Here is a 25,427-nt window from a genome sequence, read left to right as displayed (position 1 = left end):
AGTAATATCATAGTATTCTCAGAATAATCACACTTATTTCACAGTCTAATCCTGAAAAAGAAATCTCCAGTGTTAAATTAACACTACAGAGTGTCTATATGGGTCCACACCTCTGAGTGTTAAATACAACACTGTTGAGTGTTAAATTAACACTTTTGACAGTGTTGTATGTTTAAAAGTAACCTAGTCAGTTTTGAAGATTAACAAAGACTAACACTGAGCAGTGCTGATTTTCTAACACTGGAAAATAACTCAAAATGTTAGAAATATTCCAGTGTTAGAAAATCAGCACTGCTCAGTGTTAGCCATTGTTAATCTTCAAAACTGACTAGGTTACTTTTAAACATATAACACTGTCAACAGTGTGAATGACTTAGATGTATTTCTTGGCTGGACCTCAATGATCAAATTTGAAGCTAGAGCTAGTGGGATTCTAGTTTTATCAACCAGAAGTTCATACTAATCACAGGTGGCTGGGCTTAACAGTGTTAAGGCCACAGAATAGGTGCGTACTATACAAACCGTTTACCCAATTCAAGTGTTGTCTATGTTTGTCGCACATGCTATTTCTTTTTGTCCTTGTCTTTTTGAAAGTCAGTCTCTGAGGGAACTCTGATATTTGAATTACCAATAGACCCTATCTATGGAAATAAACAATTTGATTATAAAATAGGTGTCACGGCTGGCGGAGGGAGCCGTGTGGTGTGGAGGAAAAGGAGGACCCAAGATGCAGCGAACTGGGCCCTGTTTCAGGAAGCCGGTTTAGTGGAAAAACTGAGTAAGTATACCCTGAGTTAACGAAAACTCTGGGTTTTCGGTTTCACAAAGCGAGTTCAGCTGCAGCCTGAGTGAGTCACTATGACGACACACTCCGTGAAGCTAACCTGCCCCCTAGCAGGTTTACTACAACTAACCCTGACTGTCTCCGCCCCTTTGTCGGAAACCTGACAGTAGGAAGTGTCGGACATGGCGTGTCACTTCCTTGAAGAGCCAGTAGATCGTGAAGCCCAAATTCTCCGCAGAGCTCTCCGCCGGGAGAGAGTGATCAGAGCGCGTTTGGACATTTTATCATTTCCTGATGATTTTCTGTGCGAACGTTACCGTTTCTCAGCACAATCTATAAGTTATTTTGATAACATCCTCAGGCCATATATCACGCATGTGACACATCGCGGACATGCTCTCAGTTCATTGCATATTATTTGTATTGCACTTCGTTTTTTGCAAACGGGAGCTTTCTGTATAATATTGGTGACGCTGAGCACGTTTCCAAGGCTACCGTCTGTCGGGCAGTCAGGAATGTTACAGTTGCACTGAAACGTCTCCTGTACTCGTTTGTGTTCCCCAGTCACAGACCCACAAGATTTATCAAAGAGGGATGCCACAAAATTGCAGGTATCAGGATGACCAAAACTTAATGTATGATGTGGTGATACTTGAACTACTACTTAAATTTTACATTTATTTTCAGGGTTCCCAGGCGTGATTGGCTGTACAGATGGCACTCACATTCCAATCATTGCTCCTTCAGTAAATGAAGGAGACTATGTGAACAGGAAGTCTTTCCACAGCATTAATGTACAGGTACATAGTTCCCTGTAGCATGTCAAACTAACAAATTATTTCATTATAGTAATGGATGCTAATTTGTGTTCTCTGCACTGTGAAGATCATATGTGATGCTGCCAACATTATCACAAATGTGGAAGCCAAGCGGCCAGGCTCTGTCCATGACTCACAAATATTCCGTGAATGTACACTGAGCACAAAATTTGGACATGGTGAGTTGAGAATACTTTAAAATATATAAAGACCAATTGCTTCAGGGACATTTGAACTGAAGTGTACCCTTCTGTCTTAGGAGAGTTCACTGGCTACTTGCTTGGTGATAGGGGGTATCCATGTTTACCCTATTTGCTTACCCCTTACCCTGACCCTGAACCGGGCCCACAGCAGCGATATAATCTGGCTAATTGCAGGACAAGAGCCAGAATTGAAATGACTATCGGAATGCTTAAGGCCCGGTTCCAGTGCCTGCAAAGACTCAGGGTCACCCCAGAAAGGGCATGTGACATTATTGTGGCATGTGTGATTCTTCACAACATTGCCACAATTAGAGAACACTGTCCTTCTGAACCAAACATCAGCAGTGATCCAAACCATGAACATCCTGACCCTCCCACGGACATACAAGATGGAAGAGCAGTCAGAGACACCATATGTCACAATCATTTCTTTTGACCCATCACCTCAACATGTTGAAAGAAGAATAAACAGATTTTTTGTTCAACTGGCTTTATTGGTCGCCTGTATTTCCTGTACACAAAGTATTAAAAGATGTACACCTCATAAAGTGTCTCTGTTGCTTCCTCCTCTGTAACAGCTGTCAATGTTTCTTCATTATTTTCCTGTAGTAAAGAAATAAACAACATTGCTGTTCTACTGTAAACTCATATAATCTGTGGAGTATTACTCACAACTGCATGTTGGTCTGGCTCAACAGGAGGCTGCACCAGATGCAGTACACCATCAACTGATAGAATATGAGGTTTATACAGGTCACTTATAACTTACAAGGGACCAAATGGCAATTAACAAACATACCAAGCACCTTACACTTCATTGTCATTATGCTCTCAAAGACAACCAAGACTGAGGGAAGGCAAAATCAGTCGGAAAATAACTTCACTACAAAATAATTCATTATGGTAAAGAGTTTATCAAATGAATGTGTCGCACTGCAAAGGTGACTGTGAAGAAAGGATGTATGCACATCATGTATTATTTTGAAGTTACCCCCTATGTAGGCACTTGTGTCTTGCGGGGTTATTGCCTCAGAGGATGTCCCCGCAGAGATGCCTTCGGCCACAGGGCGCCCACTGTTTTGGCTGAGGGCCAACTGCTCAGCCTCTGTGAGTGGTGGTGGTGGAGGACCCCCACCTGTTTTTCGGGCCTCCGCTTTTTTTCTGTTGGCTATAACGGGCCACATTTGAGCATACAGAGTAAGCAAATATGTACTTGTAATGTGCTCAGATAATTTCAATAAGTGCTTACAGGAAGAAAATTAATGTAGCCTCTAACTGCAATTGATTTACATGGGACAAACAGACCAAGCACTATGGCTCATAATACAATTACACCTTACCTGTTTGGACTATATTTTTATATTTCATTTTTACTTGCTGCCAGGCACGTTTGGGGCCTGTTGGGTTGCACCTGCGCTCACATCACATCACAAAATAAAATGTATAAAATAACAAATAAAATAACATATGATAAAATAACGTGTTAAATGGGTGGAAATCCCTCGATCAATGTTTAAATTAACACTCACGCATTGACTCTGTCGGCTATGTTTTGCCATGCATGCTTTTGCAGCTGTGGCTGTGTTACTTTTTTCCGCGGAATTTGCATGTTATCGGCATATGCTGCCATCAGAATTTCGGCCTCAAGCGCTGTGAAATACATTGACCGCGCCTTCTTTCCCTCCGTCTCCATGGTGACTCGCTTAATCTGTGCTCCGCTTATCAGGGCTTTATGTATCCTCGTCCGCGCGCTTCACTTGGGGTTGAAGCAACTCCGCGTTGACTGAACTAATTGTTATCAGCCTTTCTGAAACGGAATATTCCGAGTTGGACAGTTCGGGGTTACTCAACCGTGAGTGTCGTTTTTCACTCTGAGTTTTCCAAACCGGCTTCCTGAAACAGGGCCCTGATGACAGAGTGATGTTTATTTACAAGGTGGTGGTGGTGGCAAAAACAGGCAACTCAACATGAGCAATTACAAACCTAAACTGGGAGAAACTAAAGACAAACCTGAGACCATACAAAAAGGGTGCGGGGCAGAGAGACGCAGAGACAGGAACGAAACACCATAGAATGCAGAGCTACACGGAGGAACGCAGTGATACATGGATGAACGCAGACGAGCCGACAACAAACACAGACCGACACCCACTAAATATACACACACAAGGTAATCAGGTAATCGCACACAGGAGGGAAGAACAGCTGATCTGAATACACATGATGACTGGAGGACACAAGCTGAACACAATGACAACAGACACAGACTTTCAGAACAAAACAGGAAATCTAGAACCCGAACCAGACACAAGGGGGGAGGACACAGAATAACTAGACAGAGGGAAATAATCACAAAACAAAACGCTGGGTCAACGACCCAGGACCATGACAATAGGATTTAACCACCTCCCTTATGCTTTCCTGTTGTACTGACATGCACTTCCATTGAAGATATTTTGATCTTATCCACAGGAAGATATTTTTGATTGGCAAACTAATAAACAGCTAAATTATCAATCTGTCAACTGTAATAAACCACTCATCAACTGAAGGCCCCATCATTGTTTGTCAATTCAAAATCTCAACAATTACACCACTCTGTATTAACAAGTACTTGGTCATAGTGGGAAGGAAAAAGTCACTGGAAGAATCAGAGCAGGATCAGGGATGGACAGCCACCTACTGTGACTGAATGGGTTTGAAACGGGAAGACAAGAGAAAAGACTATAAGAAAAAGAGCCATTGTTTAATAATTGCTAAGGATTAATATAATAGTGATGAATAAACACACATGGAGTAAAACGATGGATTAAACACAGAGCATCATTGGAAGCCTCCCAGCAGCCTAAACCTCTTGCAGGATAAATTAGGGATGGTTCAGGGTCATCTGGTTCAGCCCTAACTATAGGCAAGCAAACAAGCACTTTATATAGCTTTCAGACACTTTCAGACAACTCCCAGCTGAAAACAAAGTGCTGTACACGTGACATGCCAAAAATGATACATTGAATAACAATTAAAAAAATTAGATTAATTAGAATTAATTTTAAAACAATAAAATCAGCACATTAGATTAAGTTAAAAGCTTTGTCAAAAAGGAAAATTTTAAGCCTAATCTTAAAAAAGTTTCCCTAGTGACAGGTGGTTGCCATGGGGTCACTCAACAGTCTGTAGGGCTGTGTGACTTCACAAATATTCTTCCCATGTGAATGTCATCAACCTCCAGGAACCACTGGCCGGGGAATATAAATTTTTCCCATCACGATTGATACCAGATGGTCATGAACCAGTCTCTAATAATTGTTCAACATGAAGTGAATGAATACAAATATAACATCTAAACCTAAGTACGTAAACAGATACATGTTAAAATGTCACCTGCCTATTAAATGGATAATAGACTAAAAAAAAGTACCAGTAAATTTTTAGATGTAGTTTGTCAAGAGAGGTGGATTGAAAAGGATTGCAGCCCCCCTGGTTTACCTCTCATTTACCTGAGAGAGGGTAAAACGACTTAGCATCCACCCTTTTTATGTTAAAGTGATACAGAGTGTGTGTGTGTGTGTGTGTGTGTGTGTGTGTGTGTGTGTGTACTTCTCTCTGCTGGGATTATTTGCATCAACGGGAAATGCAAACATGGCGCAGCCCGAACAATTGTCGGGGGCATTTAGAGTTTGGTCAGAATGACTAAGCAAACTTTGACTTTGATATGTATGATTTAATAAAAGAGGATATAATGAGTTTTTTGTGATTTACTGGGTTATGTAGAGAAAATGTGAGAAACAGTATTCCTATATAACTGAGCTGATGAAAATCAGTGTTTGACTGAATATGTCATAGTCCGCAGTGCTCGGTGGGTAAAATGCCATGTTTATACATTGTGTTGATGTCCCTCGTTTCCCTTTTTCCCCACATTGTGTGTGTGTGTGCACATCAGTATCTTGGTGTCCTGACTGCACTTGAGGCAGGGTGGATATTACTAGGATTTCCAGGAGAGTTGCGGAAACAAATGGACGAAGTGAGCAGGTTGTATATAGACACCAAGGGAGCAGAAACACAGACCATGGACACTGGGAGAACACACTGCACCGGAATAGGGAAAGCACAGTCACCAGGAGCATGCATGGGGATTTATCTGCATATTGTTTTTGCTTCACAGTAAAAAAACGCACTGTGTTCTACGTAGAAAGTCCTGCATTTGGGTACAGCCTTCGCACACCTGACAGAATATTCATATGTGATAAAGTTATTGATAAATCATGTTAAAGTACGATATAGAAAAGAAGAAAATGCAGTGATTTTGAATTTTGTTTTAAATCATGTTGAAGTAAGGTCACATGCAGAGCGATGATATGTGGCTGGGCCTCTCGTGATTCGATGTCACTGCGGGTAAAGCCAGATGTTATCTCAGAAGATGTAATGCTGTGAAAGAGGTGGGACATTAGGACCAGGTATAAAAGTTTTGTGCAGAAGAAATGACTTGTTCTTCTTTTCATCTCCTGCCAGGCAAGCAGAACAGAAGACTAGCTTTGATATGTCCGTTCTCTCTTTACCATCTATTGTCTCAAAATAGCATTAGCTGTTAATCAGATGAGTATAATTCAAGTGATTTGATTATGTGATTTTTATAATTTGATTTTAATTTGCTTTGCTCCTGCTAAACATAATAAAATATGCTGAATGATCAAAAAGTGTAAATTGAGAACTTTTCCTTTTTAACCCCCTTATGAATCAGAAAAGATATAAACTTTTCATTGTTATTACAGCACAGCCTAAAGACTTAACAGGTACCATATAAGTTACCAAGTGCAGAGGGACAGTTTGGCAAGCACACCTTCAGAGGCAGCAGGATCGACATCTGGAGGGCTGAGAAACAATTAGAGCTGGGTGAGTCTCCTTTCTGGCTCCAGCCAAGCTTTGCGTTGCCCACTGGGTAACACTCACAGAGACTATGATTTTTTAAATAGAAAACCAGTTCCAGTTCCTGTTTTGGGGCTCCCTATTTGAAGATCCATAACATAATAGTTAAGCTGACAATTCAAATCACAATGACAGTGGCAGAATTCTATATAGTTATTTTAAAATACACTTCCATGCATTGAGGTTTCACAGGACTGATAATTTGTGTACGCATTTGAGTTTTGCTGCCACACGAGGCCTGTAGAGTCTCCCGCCTTTGAGCCAGACACACCTGAGGATAATCACTCACCTCTTGCTGAGCTGTTGGAATAGTTAAAGTGTTTTTGTCGGCTGGTGGATGTGACTGTACTCACCGTGGCATCTCTTGTTTCCAGGTGGATTGCGGAAACGTGTGGAGGGAGCAGCGCACTGTTGTACATAGGCACCGAGGAGGACAAAACTTCACCACACATCAAGGAGTAAAATCACAGCACGGGGATTGGGAACCCACGCAATGTTTCATAGTTTCTTTTCATTGTAAATAAACACATTTCATTCAGAAAGACCTGCATTTGGCTCCTTCTTCAACCAACCCTGACACCGCTATTATTTTTTCATCAATTTTTCAACTCTACATTAGACCTGTAAAAACCTTTTTCCGAAGTCATTAAGGTTTTTAGAAAAAAAGAAAACAACACTAAACATGGGCGGTTAAAGGTTTTTTAATTTATTCATCACAGAGTTAAAGTGACTGACTGACGATTCATGGTCTGAAAAACGAGAAAAAAAGTTTTGATTTATGTAGTGTATTCTGCATAGGTTACTTTGTGTAATGAAAAATGTCCTTACTGTTTTTCAAAAATGCATTAAGAGTGGTAAAAATGACTTTTATGCTATGAGAATTGAGACAAGTCGACTGAGAAAAACTATAAAGTCACTTCTATTGTAGCTTTGAAAATTGGATAAACAACACTGGATGTATTTGGCTCACTTAACTCTTTAAAAGAGAGTTTCAAGAAAATATACTCTGAAGAAAGAAATGTGCCTATACAAAAACCACACAAAAGTATAACTACAATAGAGTATTGCGCTAACATCTGTGCCGCTAACTTCATAGACCTGGGAACATGCTTCCATCTGCTGGCAAAGATTAGTTACTGGCAATATTTTCTCCTGCTATAAGCATAACCCAGTGCCCAGATTGTGCAGAAGGGTGGCATTAATAATATGAAAAGCAATGGATGTGGATTTTTACAATTGCATTCATAAATGCAATGCCAAGAATGGATCTGATTGGTCCTACATCCCTCCTGTATCAATATGACAAAAGCAAAACATGCCACAGACATGCCAGTGAATATTTTGGTCTAACTCCCAAAAACTTGCATACGTCATTGAGCTGACGGTACCATGGGAGGAAGCAATTGAGGAAGCGTTTAAGCATAAAAAGCTGCGGTATGCCAACTTCGGAGCTGAGGCAGAGGACAGAGGCTGGAAGATCAAGGTGCGCTTGGTGGAGGTGGGATGCAGGGGCATTGTTGCCAGTACAACAGCAAAACTGCTTAGAGAGATTGGGATCAGAGGACAGGTGCAACAGCAGGCTATAAGAGAATTAGCTAACACTGCTGAGAGGACCAGTCACTAGCTATGGCTAAAAAGGGCTGACATCACTTGGACAGCTAAGGCAGTCAGCTAACTGTGAGAGAAAAGAAAATATTCCGCTCTTCTCCCCTCTGCTCTTCTTCCCTTTTCTGGGAGGCAGTGGGGAGGTAGAGCGTACAGCCCGATCCGGCGGGGGGGTGTGGGAAGCCAGATCGGGCGCCCCCTTCCGGCTCTCCTCTCTCCTATCTCCTATCTTACTGTAGAAACGGTAGAAAACTAAACAGAAGAAGGAAGAAGAGAAATAACAATTTGACAGCCCTGCGACAGACTGGCGACCTGTCCAGGGTGTACCCCGCCTTTCGCCCTATGACAGCTGGGATAGGCTCCAGCGCCCCCCGCGACCCTGAAAAGGATAAGCGGAAGCGAATGGATGGATGAACAAATAAAGACTTTTTTTTTATAATCAACGTGCTGTTTAAAAAAAGATTACATTAATCATGACAGACGTAGAAGAGATTAAGTCATGAATGTTGTTTTCCTTGGTTGCCCTTATTAGCAGGTGAGGCCTCACTCCCGAGGCGTAACATGCCGACGTTTTGTCACGTCCCGCGGCGTTCCTGAGGAACGCGGAAGGTCTCCTTTCGCGGTACGCGCCGGGTTATGGCGGAAATCCAGTGGAATGACGCTCCCGGAGTAATAGACGTTCCAGCCCTGTATTCCAGCCCTAACCATAACCTTATTCCTGACCTTAACCAGGACTTTAATGATGTTAAATAGCGTGTTTCCAAGCGATTTGAAGAAAAAGAGCGAACATGTGTCGATTGAGTCCAGGCGGTTCTCATATTTCCTCATTTTTCTGAGGTCGTCATTTAGGAACGTGTTGGGTAGCTGAAAACGTAATATGTTGACGATTTGTCACCTAGCATAAAATGTTACGCTTTGGGAGTGAGAACGTGTTGAGGCGAGGAATTAAAAAATGAAGAAATTACACCAGATCTATAACATGTTAGTTACTTTAATGTAATTACAGCACATATCATCTGGAAAATTCTAACTGCACTGCTAATATTACATTTTAAATTATGCGTTATAATTTTATTGCAGCCGCTCAACTTCCACAACTTAATATAACACAGAAAAAAATACAGTAGGCTAATGCAAACATGTTTGGCAGTGTGTCTCCTTCCTTGACCAGAGCAGACTGGATTTGTATGGTGAGTTATTCTTCTGTCAAATGATTGTCAGAATTTTTTTCTTTTAAAAAAAAATAAAATTATTCCATTATTAAACTTTATTTAAAAAAAAAATCTTGTACCTCCACCTAAAAAAACTTTTTATCTCTATATATGGTAAAGATTCATAACTGTGTAATACATCCTTAAATTAAGATTATAAGAACTTAGAAACATGCATATACTACTAGTTGAGAAAAAGTGTCTGTCACTTTATTCATTCTGAAACAGTCAGTTAACTTTACTGGTTTAATTAGATTTTATTGTGAGTGTTGGAGTCTGTCATCACCGTGTTGCTTCATTCTAATTCATGCTTTCATTGTCCAAAGCCTCACACGGGCTTTACCGTCACGGCACAGCCAGTACATCTCTGCTGCACGAGTCTCTGAAGCTATGAGAGAGATGACACTGATTACTGACAAAAGTATGAATAATGCATGTTGTGCTTTTTTTCACTGTAACATTTAGTGTACATTTTAAGAATGTTTGTACTTACAAGTGATGAAATTTCTGATATCGCTCGTTCTTTGGTTTCAAAATTAGATAGTAAGGACACTTTTAGGTGAGCAATCGCTATTTGGGCAGAAAGAAAGAAATACACATTTAGAATGTAATTAAACCTGCAAACTAAAGTAGTTGAAACATTTAGTGTTTTGCCACTTTTTTCAGAAGTGACACATACAATGAAGGAATCTTTGTCTAAATGTGAATTTTTGATATAGCTCTCAAATGGTGACAAACCTATAGCTGAATTACTAGAGGTGGGAGAAAATGTTGAAGAAAGACTGGCTCCTGAGGTTGTGGTCACATTAAGTGGTGCAAGTGTTGTACTGTTTGCTGTTGTGAAAGAAATCATAGACAAAGAAGCTGTTATGATATTTATTGAAGCTGTAGCTTTTTGGTAGTGCAGTGGAAACATCTGTAATCAAAATGTAAATGTTTAAAACTGTGTATATATTTCTAGTCTCTGTGTTTTTCTTCACTTACATTGTTTACAGGTTGGATTATAGTCAGGACAGCAGTCACCCGCTGCCACACAGTACTCGTCACAGTAACACCCTCTTCCGCAGGAGTCGTTGCGCCCTGGGCAACATAGAGCTGGTGGACCCGAACAACCTGTAGCAACTGCAACACATAAAGACCGATATAAAATATGCACTGTCTGGCAGTATGCGCGAGGTGGACTCATGTGAGCTCATGCACGGTATTATTTAGAAAGCATTTCTAACTAGCTAGAAAATGTTACTGTTAACATATTTTTAACAATCAGATCTATGAGGCAAAAGAAGTTTGTATGAGCTTTGTAAGTTAATATTCATTCTTTCACCTTTATTCTTTGGTACAGCATGAAGTGTTGAAGGCAAGCTTTCTTTTAATTTCTTTAAGGATCCCTCAGGAAAATGAGTGAAAGCCACTGTCTAATGAAACATTTCTAAAGATTGGGAACCTTTGCTCCAGATTACTTTAAAAACTGACAACAAACAAGCTTTGGCTCATTATGACAGAAAATGTGAAGCTTTTAAAGATTTTCAAAGATAGTAATCCAGTGGGGAGGGCCAAATTGGTGGAGAGAAGAGCCAGAACAGGAGACATGTGGACAAGCAGGGAAAACATATGAGGGGCAGCTAACTTGAATAAATATGACTTTTTCAGGAAAACAGTAGAAGATGTTAGGAGTTGGGTTCTGGTTATGTGGTGTTTTTGTCTGTATGTGTTTTTGGTGCCTCCCTTTTTGTATAGGTAGGCGGGGCAGTGAGTCACTGAACCTGGCACACCTGTTACTCATCAGCTGCATTCTTCAGAAGTGTTCTTTAGGAGCTACCTCATTCATTCATTTCATTTCATTTATTTGTTCATTTTCAGGCACAACAAATACCTATATTGAACATAAAATGCACAAAACAAAAAACAAAAATTGCCTGAAAAAGGAGTGGGACGAAGAAAACTTATTAAATCCCACCCCTATACTCACTCATCAACAAAAAAAAACAATAAACTTCCCGCAGCTACGCCCATCATTGCATACAGACCCATCAACAGCCCCGGGCACATACAAGCATCTAAACAGCAGCTCGCAAACAACAATTAGAGCCTTCATAACTGAATACAGAATATATAAATTATAAATTGCATTACCACAGGTAACAGGCAGTAATAACTACAAGTAACAAACACATATACGTATACCTGACAGAAGACTAGTGTCGGAGTATTGACGTTTTGGGAGAGTCTGTAATTCTACCCCTGCCTGCTGGAGCCGTTGGATTATTTCTGGTGACTGTAAGGAGTTTTGTTTCCTCCCCAGGGTTTTCCCTCGTCTGGTTTGTTTCCATCTGGTGGTTTTGGCAATAAACAGTACCAAGTAGGCTCTTCAACTCTCTGTAAAGTCTACTTTAAGCTTTTGTCGGTTATTAGGCAAGACCCTCCTAATTCTCACGTCCCTCTCCTTTTTTAGATCGAGTGCACTACCTGTTGTGTTTCCGTCACCTGCACGTCCTGGCTCCGCGTCCCCATTCATACGCTATTATACATACTTTGTCCTTGTAAAACCTCCCCATCACTGTAAATAAACTGTCTTCACCGCAACTCTGCCTCCGTGCGTTCTGCTCCCTGGGTCCAATTTACAACAATATTAATTTAATGATTTATATTTGGACTATGACTGGAAATGTAGTAATACGGGGGTGACAGGAACACAATTTAAAAAGCAAATGTATATGAAGAAGAAGGTTTGGCACAACAACAAGAAACAATCTGTACCTGTAGGTGCTGAAGTGTTTAGACTTGTTGATGTAGTTGCAGCAGTGCCGTTTGTGATTGTGAGGGAAGCAGTTGAAGTGAATGGAGTTATAGTAGTAGAGTTTCTGTCCGGCGGGCTAGATGTTGTATTGTCGCTCGTTGTGTTGACTGCAGTGACTAAAATTGTGCTGTTGTCTGCTCTCGTGAAGACTGGTAAGTGAAGATAGGGAAACAGCAAAAATATTATGAAACATTAACTGTCTTTTGACATGGCTACAACAGCATACTTTACAGAACACTGAAAATACACATTTTTTCTTAAGTGATTATACATGTTGTGGAAAAAATGGCTCATTTAGGAAATGTTGCTGTGGTAATAATGCAAATAAGACACAACATTAAAACCACTGACAGGTGACAAGAATAATTTCTGGCATTTATATTCAGGCCTGATGTACCACACACCCAAACACCAATGCAGAGCACATAAAACCCTTATTGCCAGCTCTATATGTGATAGCAGTGGCTTCCCCCTGCAAGAAAACGTACATGACACACTGGAGAAAATACTAAGGAGTCCCCCCAGAGCCCTGTAATGGTGTCATTTTAAAATTATACCAGTTACAGCTGCAGTCACAACTTAATGTTTATTGTTATGTACAACTCAAAAAATGATATATTTGAGTGTAGCATCAAGTTAATTAAACTTCTGGATATTGATCTGGTCAGCAGAAAGGATCTTTAATCAGTCTCAGCTGGCACATTAATACATGGCACTGCATTCAAGTATGAGCATTACCAGTACCATACAAAACACTGTAGGACACTCCAATAACTGTGTTGATATCACAGGTAAATGATTTCAATACATGTGATCGGTGTGTTCATATGCATATGAACCTGCCAGACTGGTTTGATAGTGTATGTTAATGATAAGACCCAATACAATGCTTTTACAGTCATCAAAAAATGGCAGTGGATCTTCTACCTCTCATTCTAAGAAATATACCATTTACTGAAGGAACTGTTCAGCACAACCTTTGAAAGTGTTTTACTCTCTCAAATAATCGTGTTGCTGCACTGTGGCAGACTCCTATTTCAAACAGTATAATAAAAAAAATTCTCCAGATTAATCCAGATTAATGTCAGGTTATATTTCATCTGTTACACTTGCTTGCTATAACATTGTTTCAAAATCCGGTTTGCAAACATTTCCATCCAAGACAAACCAAAGCAAAAGACAAATCAAAACAAACAAACACAAAATCATTTTTTTTCACTCAAAAAAGTGAATACTATGATAGAGATAAAGTACACTGTAATATCAAATTAGTTCCCAGAATGTAAAAAGAAATGATTAAAAGTGAAACTTAATTAAGATAAGGGCAACTTATTCTTTCTGAGCAACCATGTTTAAAATCACAGCTCAGTTTCCTGCTAAATTTGCTTTGTTGTTTCATGTAAGCTCCTTAACAGACCACTTTGAAAGTAATATGTCATCTCAGCTCTTGTGCCTCTGCTTATTCACCCGAGAAAGAGATAAATGCTAAAAAATACAACCTGTAAAAATGAAGGCAAAAATAAATAAGACTTTAAATCCTGGGACAAAGTCAATCATTCGACTGACAGAAGCTTCACAACAGGAAGACCGATTGCTTGTTTAACAACCGGCACCCTCTTCTTTGTCTACAATAAATTTATAGATTTCATTTAAATACAGATAAACATCGAACTAAATACATAAGAAAAACATAATACATTTATAAACAGTGTTCACTTTTTTGGTACATAACTTAGTCTGATTTATGCTTTTCTGTAAAGAATAAGATGTGACTCAGCTACTTATGTGCATTTATATTTATGGGTATATGTTTTTTGGCTTTTGAAACCGGGCTGTCGCAATAAAAAAGAAAGAAAGTGCTTTTAAAATGAAAAACAAAAACAAAACAAAAACAAAACAATCACATGTTACTCACCCCTGTAAGGAGGCAGAAAACCTGTCAGGAGTGTGAAACACCAAACTAATGCAAACCAATCCATGACTCTTACTGTTTGGTCAATTGGAGGGTAATGTCATTTCTAAGTGAATCACATTGAGTTATATAACACATTTGACTTCCTTGTTGATTAACTGCCTGTTGTGTAACACAGTTAAGACTATAGGCATGTTAGAAAACTGTTTCTTCTTCTTGCTCCTATTTGTAAATTGGGTGTGATTTATCATGCAGAGGAAAATATTTTAACAGAGGATTTTGCTAGCGTCAAAGGAAAATTACCAGTGATTAAAATAATGAACACAAACAGTAATTCCATAATTTTCTAATAATATTCAAACTTATTTCTCGCACTAGCCTAATCCTGAAAAACAAAAACAACTTCTTGACTGGACCTCAGCGATCAAATTTGAAGCTAGAGGTTATAGGGTTTCAGTTTTATCAACCAGAATTTCATAAGTACTACGATGAGGCTGTACTTTACTGTGTGGATGTTCTGGAATGTAGACATAGGTGTACTATTACTGCAGCTGGAGGCATTTTCAAAATGTGGAGCAGCCAGTAATGTGGGGCATTCTTGAAAATTATTGGTTGTCTGCTTTTTCTGTTGCCCTGACACACTATAAAAACAATTACTTAATAATTGGAATAAACTTTTTTGACCAAGAAACAGATTGTAAACTCTTTTGTTAAAAGCAAATTCATTTCTCAGAGCATGAAATGGTGATTGACCAAGTAAAAAAAAAGGAAACAACACAAGTAACAATGGTAAACTCGCAAGCATAAAGTTGTCCGAGCGCCTGCTGCCAAGCCAAACAAACCAAACCTCTGGCTCATGCTCAGCGGTACCACTCTCTTCGATGCCGCTGCAGGGAAGTCGGACTCACCTGAGCGGCATCCACGATCACGTCTCGCCGGCTTAAAAATCTGCAATGGGTCCTGGGTTATTGTTGTTGTTGGAGTGTTCAGCTGCAGCCGTGTGTGTAGTAATAAAAAGTGCTGGACGAGTCTGCTGTGGTATGTTTACAGAGGCCAACTGGGAAATTAATATTTTCAACACACAATTTATTTTGTCATAATAATTCGTCATCATCATAGCCAATATAACCAGAACACTTTATATTATGCAGACTGTCTATGACTGTTGTAGGTGGTGAGCACTGTCAGTAAGCTAAAACAGATTTAAACCCATTGGAGAAACTTCTTAGGAGTTCCCCCAGGGCCCTGGAGGTGTAAGAGTCACATCAGCAGGGGTTCAGAACGCGTGATCATCACATGGTTCATGCAGACTTCAGATAGTTCCTGGAAGTGCTTAGTTCGAACATGTGAATGTGGGGAGACAGAACTCTTTTTCCAATAATTAGTAACTGAAAATAGTTTTAAAACCAGAATTAAGTGCATGCTGTCAAATCTTTGTATTTGTGTTCATAAGTTACATATTCATGGTTTAGTATAAACACCAAGCCTTACCTGTATTCTTGGAAAACTTCCCTTTTGCATGCTACAGCTTTTTCTTTAACATTTTAAGCTTACCGATTGGGGTCACAACTTCTTTATTACTGTTATATTTTCATGAATAGAATAAATGTTTCAAAGTAAATAGTTTTTTCATTGGATTTTCAGCAATCCCAAGATAACTAATACTTTAAGTAATCTCAATTATAAATTAAGTTTAAGCCTTTCAGATGTATGATTAAGAAGTCTTCAGATTTCCATACATTCCATTCTGATCTATTACCAGAAGGTTTTTTGTTTTTTTTTAACAAGAAATGTTAAACATTAAGTTGGGGTTCATAATACATAGTTCATATAAACTTTGGATAGCTTTCAGAAGTGCTTCGAGTATATTTTTAATGTGCAGAACAATTTTTTCAATAATTAGTAGTCAATAAATGCACCGAGCTACAATAGCTTCCCTAACACAGCGAAATTGAGTATTAGCATGACTAGCAAGTCCTAACAAGCCTTTTTGACACATTTTAAGCTTACATTACCACAGTCAGCAGGCTTCTGTGGTTAAAATGTTTTGTATGCTAATCATTAGTAGTCACAACCTGATATTTATTGTTGTATTTTGATTAAATTGAATAAAAACCTCAGTAATCTTAATAACAATATATTTTAAGACTTTCAGGAACTGACTGATGGGTAAAGTTTCAGCATTCAGTGATACACATTAAACTGAATGCATAACAGATACAATAATACATTTATATAACATAAGCATTTATATAGCTTTTTGTAAGTATAATTTTGTCCCATTATGTAAATAAAAAAGTAAATAAGTGATGCAGTTTTGTGCCTCAGTTAATTATTATTAAGTGGATTTTCCCTGTATTCACCATGTGTATTGGGTTTGTTGATATTAAAACATGGATGATGGCTCATTTAAAATGAAAAACTAAATATGTTACTCACCGCTGTGAAGAGGCAGCAAAGCTGTCAGAAGTGAGAAGTACATTGCAAACCAGTCCATGACTCTGACTGTTGAGTTGACTGTAGCCAAGAGTGGCACAGTGTCAAATTAGAGCAAACTGCGTTACGCAAGAGAGGAGGCATTTTTACTTCCTTGTTGACTCAAGAGACGACAGACACGGGTGGAAAGTGTTGACTTTAAACTATTCACCAGTTTTCAAATTGTGTTTTTAAAGGCCAAGTAAAATCAGAGTTAGGATTTATATTTTACACAAATTATAAATCAGTTTTTTGGTAAATTCTAAATGCTACTCCCACAGAGGATAATTATCTTGTTAAGTGTACATCCTTACTGGGTAAGGCTCGGGATACTGTGGCTCCTCTGATAAAAAGAGCCTTAAATCAAAAGTACTTGAATCCCTGATATAACTCTCAAAAGCACATGCTATAACAGGTAACCCATAACCTGGAGAGGAAATGGGGCCTCACTAATTTAGCCTTTCTTTAGCCTGGAAAAAAAGAATAAAATAGTTTTTTGCTGCATAAAAAAGCTCTCTTAGAACATCCAACTCTTCATTACTGATTGGAGAAAATAAGAACAACCCGAGGTTTCTCTTCAGCCCTGTACCAGGCTGACAAACAGCCAGATCTCTGTTTGCCAAGTGTTCCTTTAATCGTAACCAGTAATCACTTCATGAATTTCCTCAGAAACAAAATCAGTACTGCTGTCCAGCTGTTGGGTGCTCATGTCACATCTGTCCACCCCTTTTTAAATAACACTCTAGTTTTCACACAGTCATACTCATCATATACATTTTTTCCCCTGTCTGTCAGCTTAGACATTTTGATAATACACATATACTGTAATAACTGAAATAACACTAATAGAAATTAATAAATAAACAAAAAACCAAACAAATGAACAAAAGGAGACTATAGAGAACTTAGAGTTCTGATCTTGGAAAGGCAAAATGTGTTTGGCACAAAATTGCATTCAGATCATAATTCTGATTGCAAAAGTTGCCAGACAGGACAGGTTAGAAAATTGTTTAGTTGTCACAGGTAGTGTTGGAATTCCACAAGAAAGACAGTTCCCTAAATGATACATTTTGTACACTTTTACCAGTGTTTTGAACTTTCATTTTTGTTATTTAATGTTTGATTTTTAGTTGTGAAATTTTGTAGTTTTGTGACATTACAGTAGAGATTTCCTTGTTGGTTTCTTTAGTTTATATACATGATATTCCGACAATCTACTCATCAGCTCCAAATGTAATGTTTTGATTTGCAATCTAAGTCCTTTCTGCTGAATGCTTAGTGTCTAACTCTAGCAGTTAAATTTTGGTCACTTTAATCTCACCATAGCCTGGTGCTTTCTCTTATCAGTTTTTCAGAGATACTTACCCAGTTGAACCTGAAGCCATCCTGCCTTCCTCCCGTCAACCTCTGTCATTCTCATGAGAAGTTGAAAACCAGCTCGAAAAATGAAAAAAACAAAACAAAACAACAACAACTGAGCATCCTGGTACTGGTCCACACTGCCACCAGTGCAACCGCCTCAACCTGGGGTACATCAAACAATTTTTCTACTAAAGAGTTTTTTTGGTGCCCACATCTGGATAAGAACACAAAACAAGAACATGTTTCAGCATGCTCAATCTATGCAAGAAGTGGCCCCAAGCTTCCTACAGGACATTTATAAACATTATCAATTTCAAATCATATTACTCAGGTTAAGCATTGGATTTTGTAGCAGGTCTCCCACTAAAAACGAACAGATTATCTTCAACTCCCCACTTCTTCTGACACTGCTAAGATCCCAGCTAATCATGTGTTCAGGCTCTACAGCATTCCATCCAACAAAAGGCCCACAATTCATCTCCCAGGTTTGGAGGGCCTTTTGTGAAGCCCTAAGTGGTAAGGTCAAACTTAAAGGGTCAATCAGGAGGTAGGAGTCCCCTGATGTGTTATCTTCAAACCCATCTTTCTTGACAACTCAACCGGCATGGATGGAATATCCCCAAAGCACACACACTTCCTCTTCTGTAAGCCTTTCTTGTCTCAATGTTTCTCTAGGATACCAGCCAGTTTATAGTCTCAGACACAAGACTGGCAACAGTGACAGTAAAGACAAATCTTGTAAGTTAATAACGAATCAAGTTACAGGACAGACATGATCATTAATATGTAAATATATGCTGAAGATGCTGTGGCATTTGTTGTTGTAGTTTCAGTATTACTGCTTCTTGTGTTGACTTCTATGGAAGTTAGGAAGGTTGTTTTTGGTTAGAAAGGTTGTATTTGTTTATCATATATGTCAAAATACACAATGGATATTGAATAGGACAGTGGTAGTCTGAGGTTGTGTTGCCAATCAGTAGGGGGACCTCTGGATTCTGAAATGTTGCTGATGGCTGCTGATGGAAAGAATGGTGAAGATGGGAACATAACAAAACCATTACTTATGGTAAGAGTATGTGGCATCTGATGGCTACCATAGTGGACTTCCTAGAACAGTAAAATAATACACATCACCTTCTGTCATTTCTCTGTTAAAGGAGTGTGTTGTGTATACTTTCAATGAAAGTAATAAAAAAAATAATAGCACACCAAACAAAAAAAGTAACTATTTTCAAACAGTATATTCAGTTTTTTTTTAATAGAAAAAGGTTAAAAACCTAACAAAAGAATAACGCCCTAAAAATTTAGAAATACTTTATGTCATTTTACCAGATTAACATCAGGTCATGCTTTATTATATTATTAAAGTTAAATTGTTTCTGCAACTTGGATATCAATACAGAATTGGCTTCTAAACTTTTCATCACTTGCATTTAAAAATAGTAAATATGTTTTCATCACATTGACTATGTGCAACTGTGTGCAGCCTCACAGCTCAGTTTCCTGTTATATCAACTTTCATATCAACAGTTTTGTACTTCTGCATATTTAGACTGATCTAATAATTGAAAACTACACAAGCATAACAAATCAAGTCTATTAGGCAAACAGAAGATTGATAATAATGCACAGCAATTGGAATACATACAAAACATGAAGTGAAGTAATGCTAGATTAACCTATCAGAATCCGAGCACTTCATTAATCCCAGAAGTAATCAAATTGTCACAGTTGCTCCTAGACAGTAAGTAATACAACAAATTATGGAGTTAAAAAAATAGCTCTAATTATAACTATCCCACTATATTGCAAAAAATTAAATATGGTTGACATTGAGGTGTGTGAATGAATATTTGTGTTTCACCTTATTTAACCGTACTGATATCTAGCTGTAACTTTCCTGAACCAAGCAAGAGTGTGAAGATTTAGAAACAAACTAGTTATAAACTGTGTTCAAGGTCATGGCCTACTCTATGTGTCTTCATTATCAGGCCGGTGCCTACATGACTGTGGGGAATGAGCTTCCTACCACTGAACACATAAAGATTGTATCCACAGGATGGTTTTAAAGGAGCTGTTATTATTTCGTCTGATGGTAATTGACCACTTTGCACAGGTTTTAACTTTCTATCTCTAAATCTCAAAAAATCCTTTTTCCACAACAAGGTGCCCCTCTCACCAAATTTCACTTGCTATTTTCTCTGTAGAGGGTGAGCTACTATTGCACTGTGTACTTGTGCTTTAGATGGAGGAATTGTAGGCGAGGGAGAAAGGATTTCCTGTGCAGTTCAGTATTGCTCCTGTGACTGTTTAGCACATCATGGAGATATCCAGCATTGTACTGTCCAACCTGCCTCTCCAACACCACTTTAAGAGAGTCCAGCTCCCCATAATGTGCCTTGAGGATCAATTTATTGAGCCTGTTGGCATCTGTGAGTAAATAATTTATTAATTTGACTTCTTGTAGTCTATACACATTATCCACGTCTTCAGGTTAATGGCGCTCCTTTGCCATTTAGATTTATGAAAAATACCAAAACTTGGCAGTACCAGTACTGAGTCATGCTGCTTTTAAATATTAAATTCAAAGATATTTTACTTGCCAAGAGAGTCTGCAAAGGATCAGGATCAGATGCAAACCAATTCCTGACTGATAAGTCTGGTTAACACACACAGACTCTGGCGCAATGCCAAAGTATAGTTACCTTGACATGCTGTAAACCTGAGGACATTGCACAGATACATGACTGATTGCAGACTGTACACATGTAGGGAATGCTATTACAGCTACAAATGAATGACAACACGGTGACACAGATTTAATCATTTAGCAGAAAGACTGTCTGTAGCACAGCCAGGTTGTTTTCTGAGTAGACGTTTGTTTTTGGTTTTTTTGGCATATCCCATATCCACAAAGTCATTTCAAAATTGATAAGAATTAAAATAAAAATAGTAATTCAAATCCTCTCTGACGATCATGATTAATTTATTAGATAACTATTAATTTTAGCATACAGTCAGGCTGTCCAGCTCTTTGGATCTTTTTTTTAAACAGCAGCTAACGTTTATCTTTGGCATCCTCCTGTAACAAAAACAGTATCTTTACTGTTGCCAGGATCGGGGCTTTTTATTATCTCAAACACAACACACAAGCTAATGGGATTCACATTTAATAGTATGGTACTGTATTTGTAAGTTATGGCATGTGCAGTGAGATATGCACTATCTCACACGTTTCAACTACCTGGTGTTAAATGTGACTGTTAGTATTATAAAACTGAAAAGCCCATGCTATTAACCTTGAAGCATCGACTTTCAAGCCTCTGATATCTTGAATCTTATGTAATTTCAAAAAATTAATTTGTTGTTGAGAATTTTGCAGTTTATTGTCAGAGTATAGCTGGTGCTGTATCCTGCCTGCAGTGACTGCTGCAAATCCCATTTCTCAGGTGGGTTTGACGTGTTGAACCTTGAGGACACAGCGCTCACAGTTCAACTGGAGAAGGATGTTGGACAGGAACTGTGAGAGAGGAGATTATCAGTGATTATAAAGGCACGCCGCATCTGAGGCTGTATGATTTGTATTCAGAAATTGTTTTTCCTTACACTGGATAAAGCCTCTAAGATCACATCTTTGTTATCCCGATCAGAGGAGGAAAGTGAAGCTTTTAGATGAAAAGTCACTGTTTGGAAATCTTAAAGCAAGATACAAATAAAAATACACTTATTTAAGTACTGCAGATATTTGATGTATATAAATGTTAAAATAGATATATGAACATTTCATTGACTGTACCTTTGTCTGAGCTTGTGTCAGTTGTGGAATCCGTGTTTTTGTTGGAAATGCCAGCAGTGTTTCCACTTCCTGGGAAAGATACAACACCCCTGTTATCCAGATTTGCACAGCTGTCTAACAGTCTGTATTCTTAAAAGACTCTATCTAATGATTTAAAGCAGGTGTGTCAAACCTGCCAGAATTGGCCTGGCAAGGATTCCAATCCAACCCACTGGATGCCCTTGGAAAATGTGAGGGAGGACTTAAATTGTGGACTTTTACCTGTATTTTCATGTTTTACAACATTTCCTACTGATAGAATCGAATAGTTCTTTATTGTCATTGTACATGTACAACAAAATTGTGGAATTGTCATAAATACTTCCTTGATGGCTTTTCACATTAAATCAAAGTAATTATGTAAAAGATAAAGAATTAAATGTTAAATTAAATGTTTTTTCCACTACTTATACTAGAAATTTCTAGTATAGGCAGTTTTTTTCTTTTTAATGGATCCACAGCAACAAAAAATAGAAAGAAAAAAGAAATGCTACCACAACTACCCAACTTTTAAAATATCTTTAATTGGAGACAATTTGGGATTCTATAGTAGGAAAGTATGTTTCTTGATATACTGATATACTGCTGTTAATAATTCCACCCATGCTTGTCCTACCAATGGTTATGAAAACTTCTGTCATGATATACTGTAGGGTCATTCAAACAATGACCAACCTGCAACAGTGGAGACTGATGTTATGAGGTCATCTAAAGGAATAGATGCAGTAGTGCTGCTTTTTTGGCTGGTTGGTGTAGAATCAAAGACTGAGGTTGTTTCGATATCTGCTAGCGTAGTGGTGGTGCCCGCTGTTGCAGTGGAGATGACTGAAGATGGTTTCTTAATTGCTAGTGTAGATGTATCACTGCTTGTCTGGTTGGTTGCTGTAGATATTGGCACTGTGGATGCTGAGGCTGTGCTGACATTAAGTGTGGATGCTGCATTGAGCACTGGTGTGGTGATGTTTGTATCTGTATATATTATATTGTTGTTTCCAGTGGCTTGTTTTCTTGTTGGTACTTGGGTCAGAACTGTAGCAGAGAAGAAAGAGTTGCATTATAAATATTCAACCCTTGCTATTTTGCATGTTCACTCGCACTTACATTCTGTACAGGTTGACCTGTAGTCACGGCAGCAGTCACCAAATGTCAGACATATCTGATCACAGTAACATCCCCTGAAACAACTGGAGTTTTGTCCAGGGCAGCATAGCACTGGTGGACCTGCACAGTCTGGAAACAGCACACACACCACAGCTTCTGGCATAAAACTGCATGATCAGCATGGCACATATTTGTAATTTTGCAACATGCTATTTTGAAATATACTAGTAATGTGTAAAAATATAAAGTAATGATCTCACAAACAGTAATCAAAAAGATGAATAATATTAAATACAGAATAAATGCAACTGTAATAAATTTGGTTGTTTGTGTGTTGTCAGATTGAGGAATTTCTGAAATGCTTTGTGGACAGGCAACAAGGTGGTTAGGGTTCAGGAGTGAGCAAGGATCACTAAATGGAATGAGAGCGGTGAAAACACTTCATTAGTTCCACATTAGATTGACAGGTGGTGACTGTGGAGGCTATTTGAGTATAATAAACTGATTGTCACGTTCAAGAAACCAGTTGATGTGAGCTTTGGGACATGGAATGTTATCCTGCTGGAAGCAGCCACCAAGATATGGTCATAAAGACATGGACAGTACTCAGGTAGCCTGTGCAGCAGCCTGATCAGTTCATACAAGGCCAGATGGAATCATGCTTTCATTTTGCCTATGTCTAAATGTCACAGTAGAAATGGGACCAGACATCTAATCTTCTTTTGTCTAATTTTGGTGAGCCTCTGAATCATAGAGCCAGTTTTCTGTTTTTAGTTGAGAGGAACAGCACTTGGTGGGGTCTTCCACTTCTGTAACCAACATATTTTTGTGCATTCAGAGATGATGTTCTTCACACCTTGGCTCTAATGAATGTTTTATTTGAGTTGCTGTTGCCTTAGCATCAGCTCAATGCAGTCTGGCCATTCTCATTTCACCTTGGGCATCAACACGGTATTTTCACCCAGAGAACTGAGCAAAAATCCCTTCAACAGTTTCACTGGATATTTTCATTGGGTATTTTCTTTTATCCTGGAATATTCCCTGTAAATGTAGAGATGTTTGTATAGGAAAATTCCAATAGATCAGCAGATTCTTAAAATACTCAGACAGTCTGTCTGCACCAACAACAATGTCACATTCAAAGTCACTTAAGTCACTTAAATCTCCTTTCTTCCCTATTCTGATACTTGGTTTGAGCATTGTCACCATGTCTCCATGTCTTCTTGCTTTCTTTGAGCTTTCGCCATGTCTACCTGGTATGCCTAACAAAGTGGCTTGTGAGTGTACTTGTAGCTTGAGTAGGTGACAAAAATCAAATTCATTATTGTGGGGTTTAGATATAGGCAGCGTCTGTCGCACTGAACACAATGGCTAATTGTACAAAGATTGTTGTGGGTATTACCTGTTGGTTTAGTAGTTGGAGCTGGTATTTGGGCTAGAAAAATGGAAAGACAATGACAACAATATAAAAACATATTTATATTAAAGAAACATGTTAAATTTTAAATACATATTCTTAACATACAGTTATGACTTAATTTTTCTTGCCCAACAGGTACCAAAAGTACGAGGACTTAAATACATAGTAATGATATTACTTTCCTGCCAGTTTGAAGGTTCTTCTGCATCTGTACATTGCCAGACTGTAGCATAATGGCCTTGGCATCAGCATCAGCTCAAGCACCATGATAGATATTTAGAAATTCAGATCTACTCAGTCCATTCCTGAGATATGTATTCGAGCACTAGAACCAGCTAAAGGAGGCTCAGCACAGGGAAGTAAATATCATCATCTGTCACTAATAGCAGCCTCAAGCTCCAAACCATAAAACTAGTAGTGTTAATGCTTACAAACTCAGTCTAATCTTTACTAGTTAGAATAGTTTGCTTGCTGTTTTTGTTAGCTACTTAAGTGAAATCCAACAATACCAGAATTATTGACCATGCATTCACCTATATATCCAGGGACATGAACTCAAACTATCAGTAACATTAAAGAGGATCCACCTGAAAACACATCAACTAATTAAAAAAATCTAAAGGATCTAAAAGTAGGTTCTACTCTTGTTAAAACAGCAGTTTGAAAGTATATATAATGTCTCAAATACATTTTTGTAGTATGAAATAATTGTGCCATAACTTTTTGAAACTGTTAAATAGTAGCCAATAGGCATAGCTTCACTTACCATCACAGAGAAACCTTAAGAAAAGAAAAATGCACAGAACAAATACATCCATGGCTCTATGTGGTGTTGTAACACTTGAGAGTAAGGATTCCACATAAACATGCCCTCATACAGATACAGACGAGCTTTTCAAGCAAGAGCAATCCTATTGTTTGCTAGAAAAAAAACAATTACCTTCCTTATCCGTATCATGTTACAGGTTTTGTGTTATTTGTTTT

General features: G+C 38.4%; 1 protein-coding gene and 2 long non-coding RNA genes across 3 annotated transcripts; 1 reads left to right on the top strand and 2 right to left on the bottom strand.

Annotated features, from left to right (window-relative positions):
• The first annotated feature begins 1,270 nt into the window (after positions 1 to 1,270).
• Positions 1,271 to 2,294, top strand: LOC147308479 (uncharacterized). Its single transcript, XR_015126117.1, has 2 exons — positions 1,271 to 1,781; positions 1,862 to 2,294. It is a non-coding gene; the product is annotated as an uncharacterized LOC147308479 (long non-coding RNA).
• Positions 2,295 to 9,309: 7,015 nt separating this feature from the next.
• LOC147308478 (uncharacterized) lies at positions 9,310 to 16,776 on the bottom strand. The gene is made up of 6 exons (XM_086271606.1): positions 16,690 to 16,776; positions 12,299 to 12,487; positions 10,526 to 10,663; positions 10,280 to 10,375; positions 10,035 to 10,111; positions 9,310 to 9,929 (listed from the first exon to the last, which is right to left on the bottom strand). Exons 1-6 carry the CDS (start codon positions 16,745 to 16,747, stop codon positions 9,870 to 9,872), a joined length of 618 nt encoding a protein of 205 aa, XP_086127732.1. The 5' UTR covers positions 16,748 to 16,776; the 3' UTR covers positions 9,310 to 9,869.
• Positions 16,777 to 21,489: 4,713 nt separating this feature from the next.
• LOC147308477 (uncharacterized) lies at positions 21,490 to 22,718 on the bottom strand. The gene is made up of 4 exons (XR_015126106.1): positions 22,598 to 22,718; positions 21,884 to 21,952; positions 21,694 to 21,782; positions 21,490 to 21,607 (listed from the first exon to the last, which is right to left on the bottom strand). It is a non-coding gene; the product is annotated as an uncharacterized LOC147308477 (long non-coding RNA).
• Positions 22,719 to 25,427: the final 2,709 nt, after the last annotated feature.

The sequence above is a fragment of the Aulonocara sp. 'chitande type north' Nkhata Bay genome, linkage group LG18 (genome assembly GCF_057382095.1).
Source record: "Aulonocara sp. 'chitande type north' Nkhata Bay isolate Kocher_YH1m ecotype deep benthic linkage group LG18, A_spYH_male_GT1.1, whole genome shotgun sequence".
Taxonomy (NCBI): Eukaryota; Metazoa; Chordata; class Actinopteri; order Cichliformes; family Cichlidae; genus Aulonocara; species Aulonocara sp. 'chitande type north' Nkhata Bay.
The sequence above is the reverse complement of the archived record's forward strand: the minus strand, read 5'-3'. Positions and strand labels throughout refer to the sequence as shown.

Coding starts and splice junctions, on each gene's coding strand:
- LOC147308478 (XM_086271606.1), bottom strand. CDS start 16,747: ATGGACTGGTTTGCAATGTACTTCTCACTTCTGACAGCTTTGCTGCCT. Junction 10,664..12,298: donor AAACACTTCAGCACCTACAG/GTACAGATTGTT, acceptor TATGTGTTGCAG/TTGCTACAGGTTGTTCGGGT. Junction 10,376..10,525: donor TAATCCAACCTGTAAACAAT/GTAAGTGAAGAA, acceptor CTTTCACAACAG/CAAACAGTACAACACTTGCA.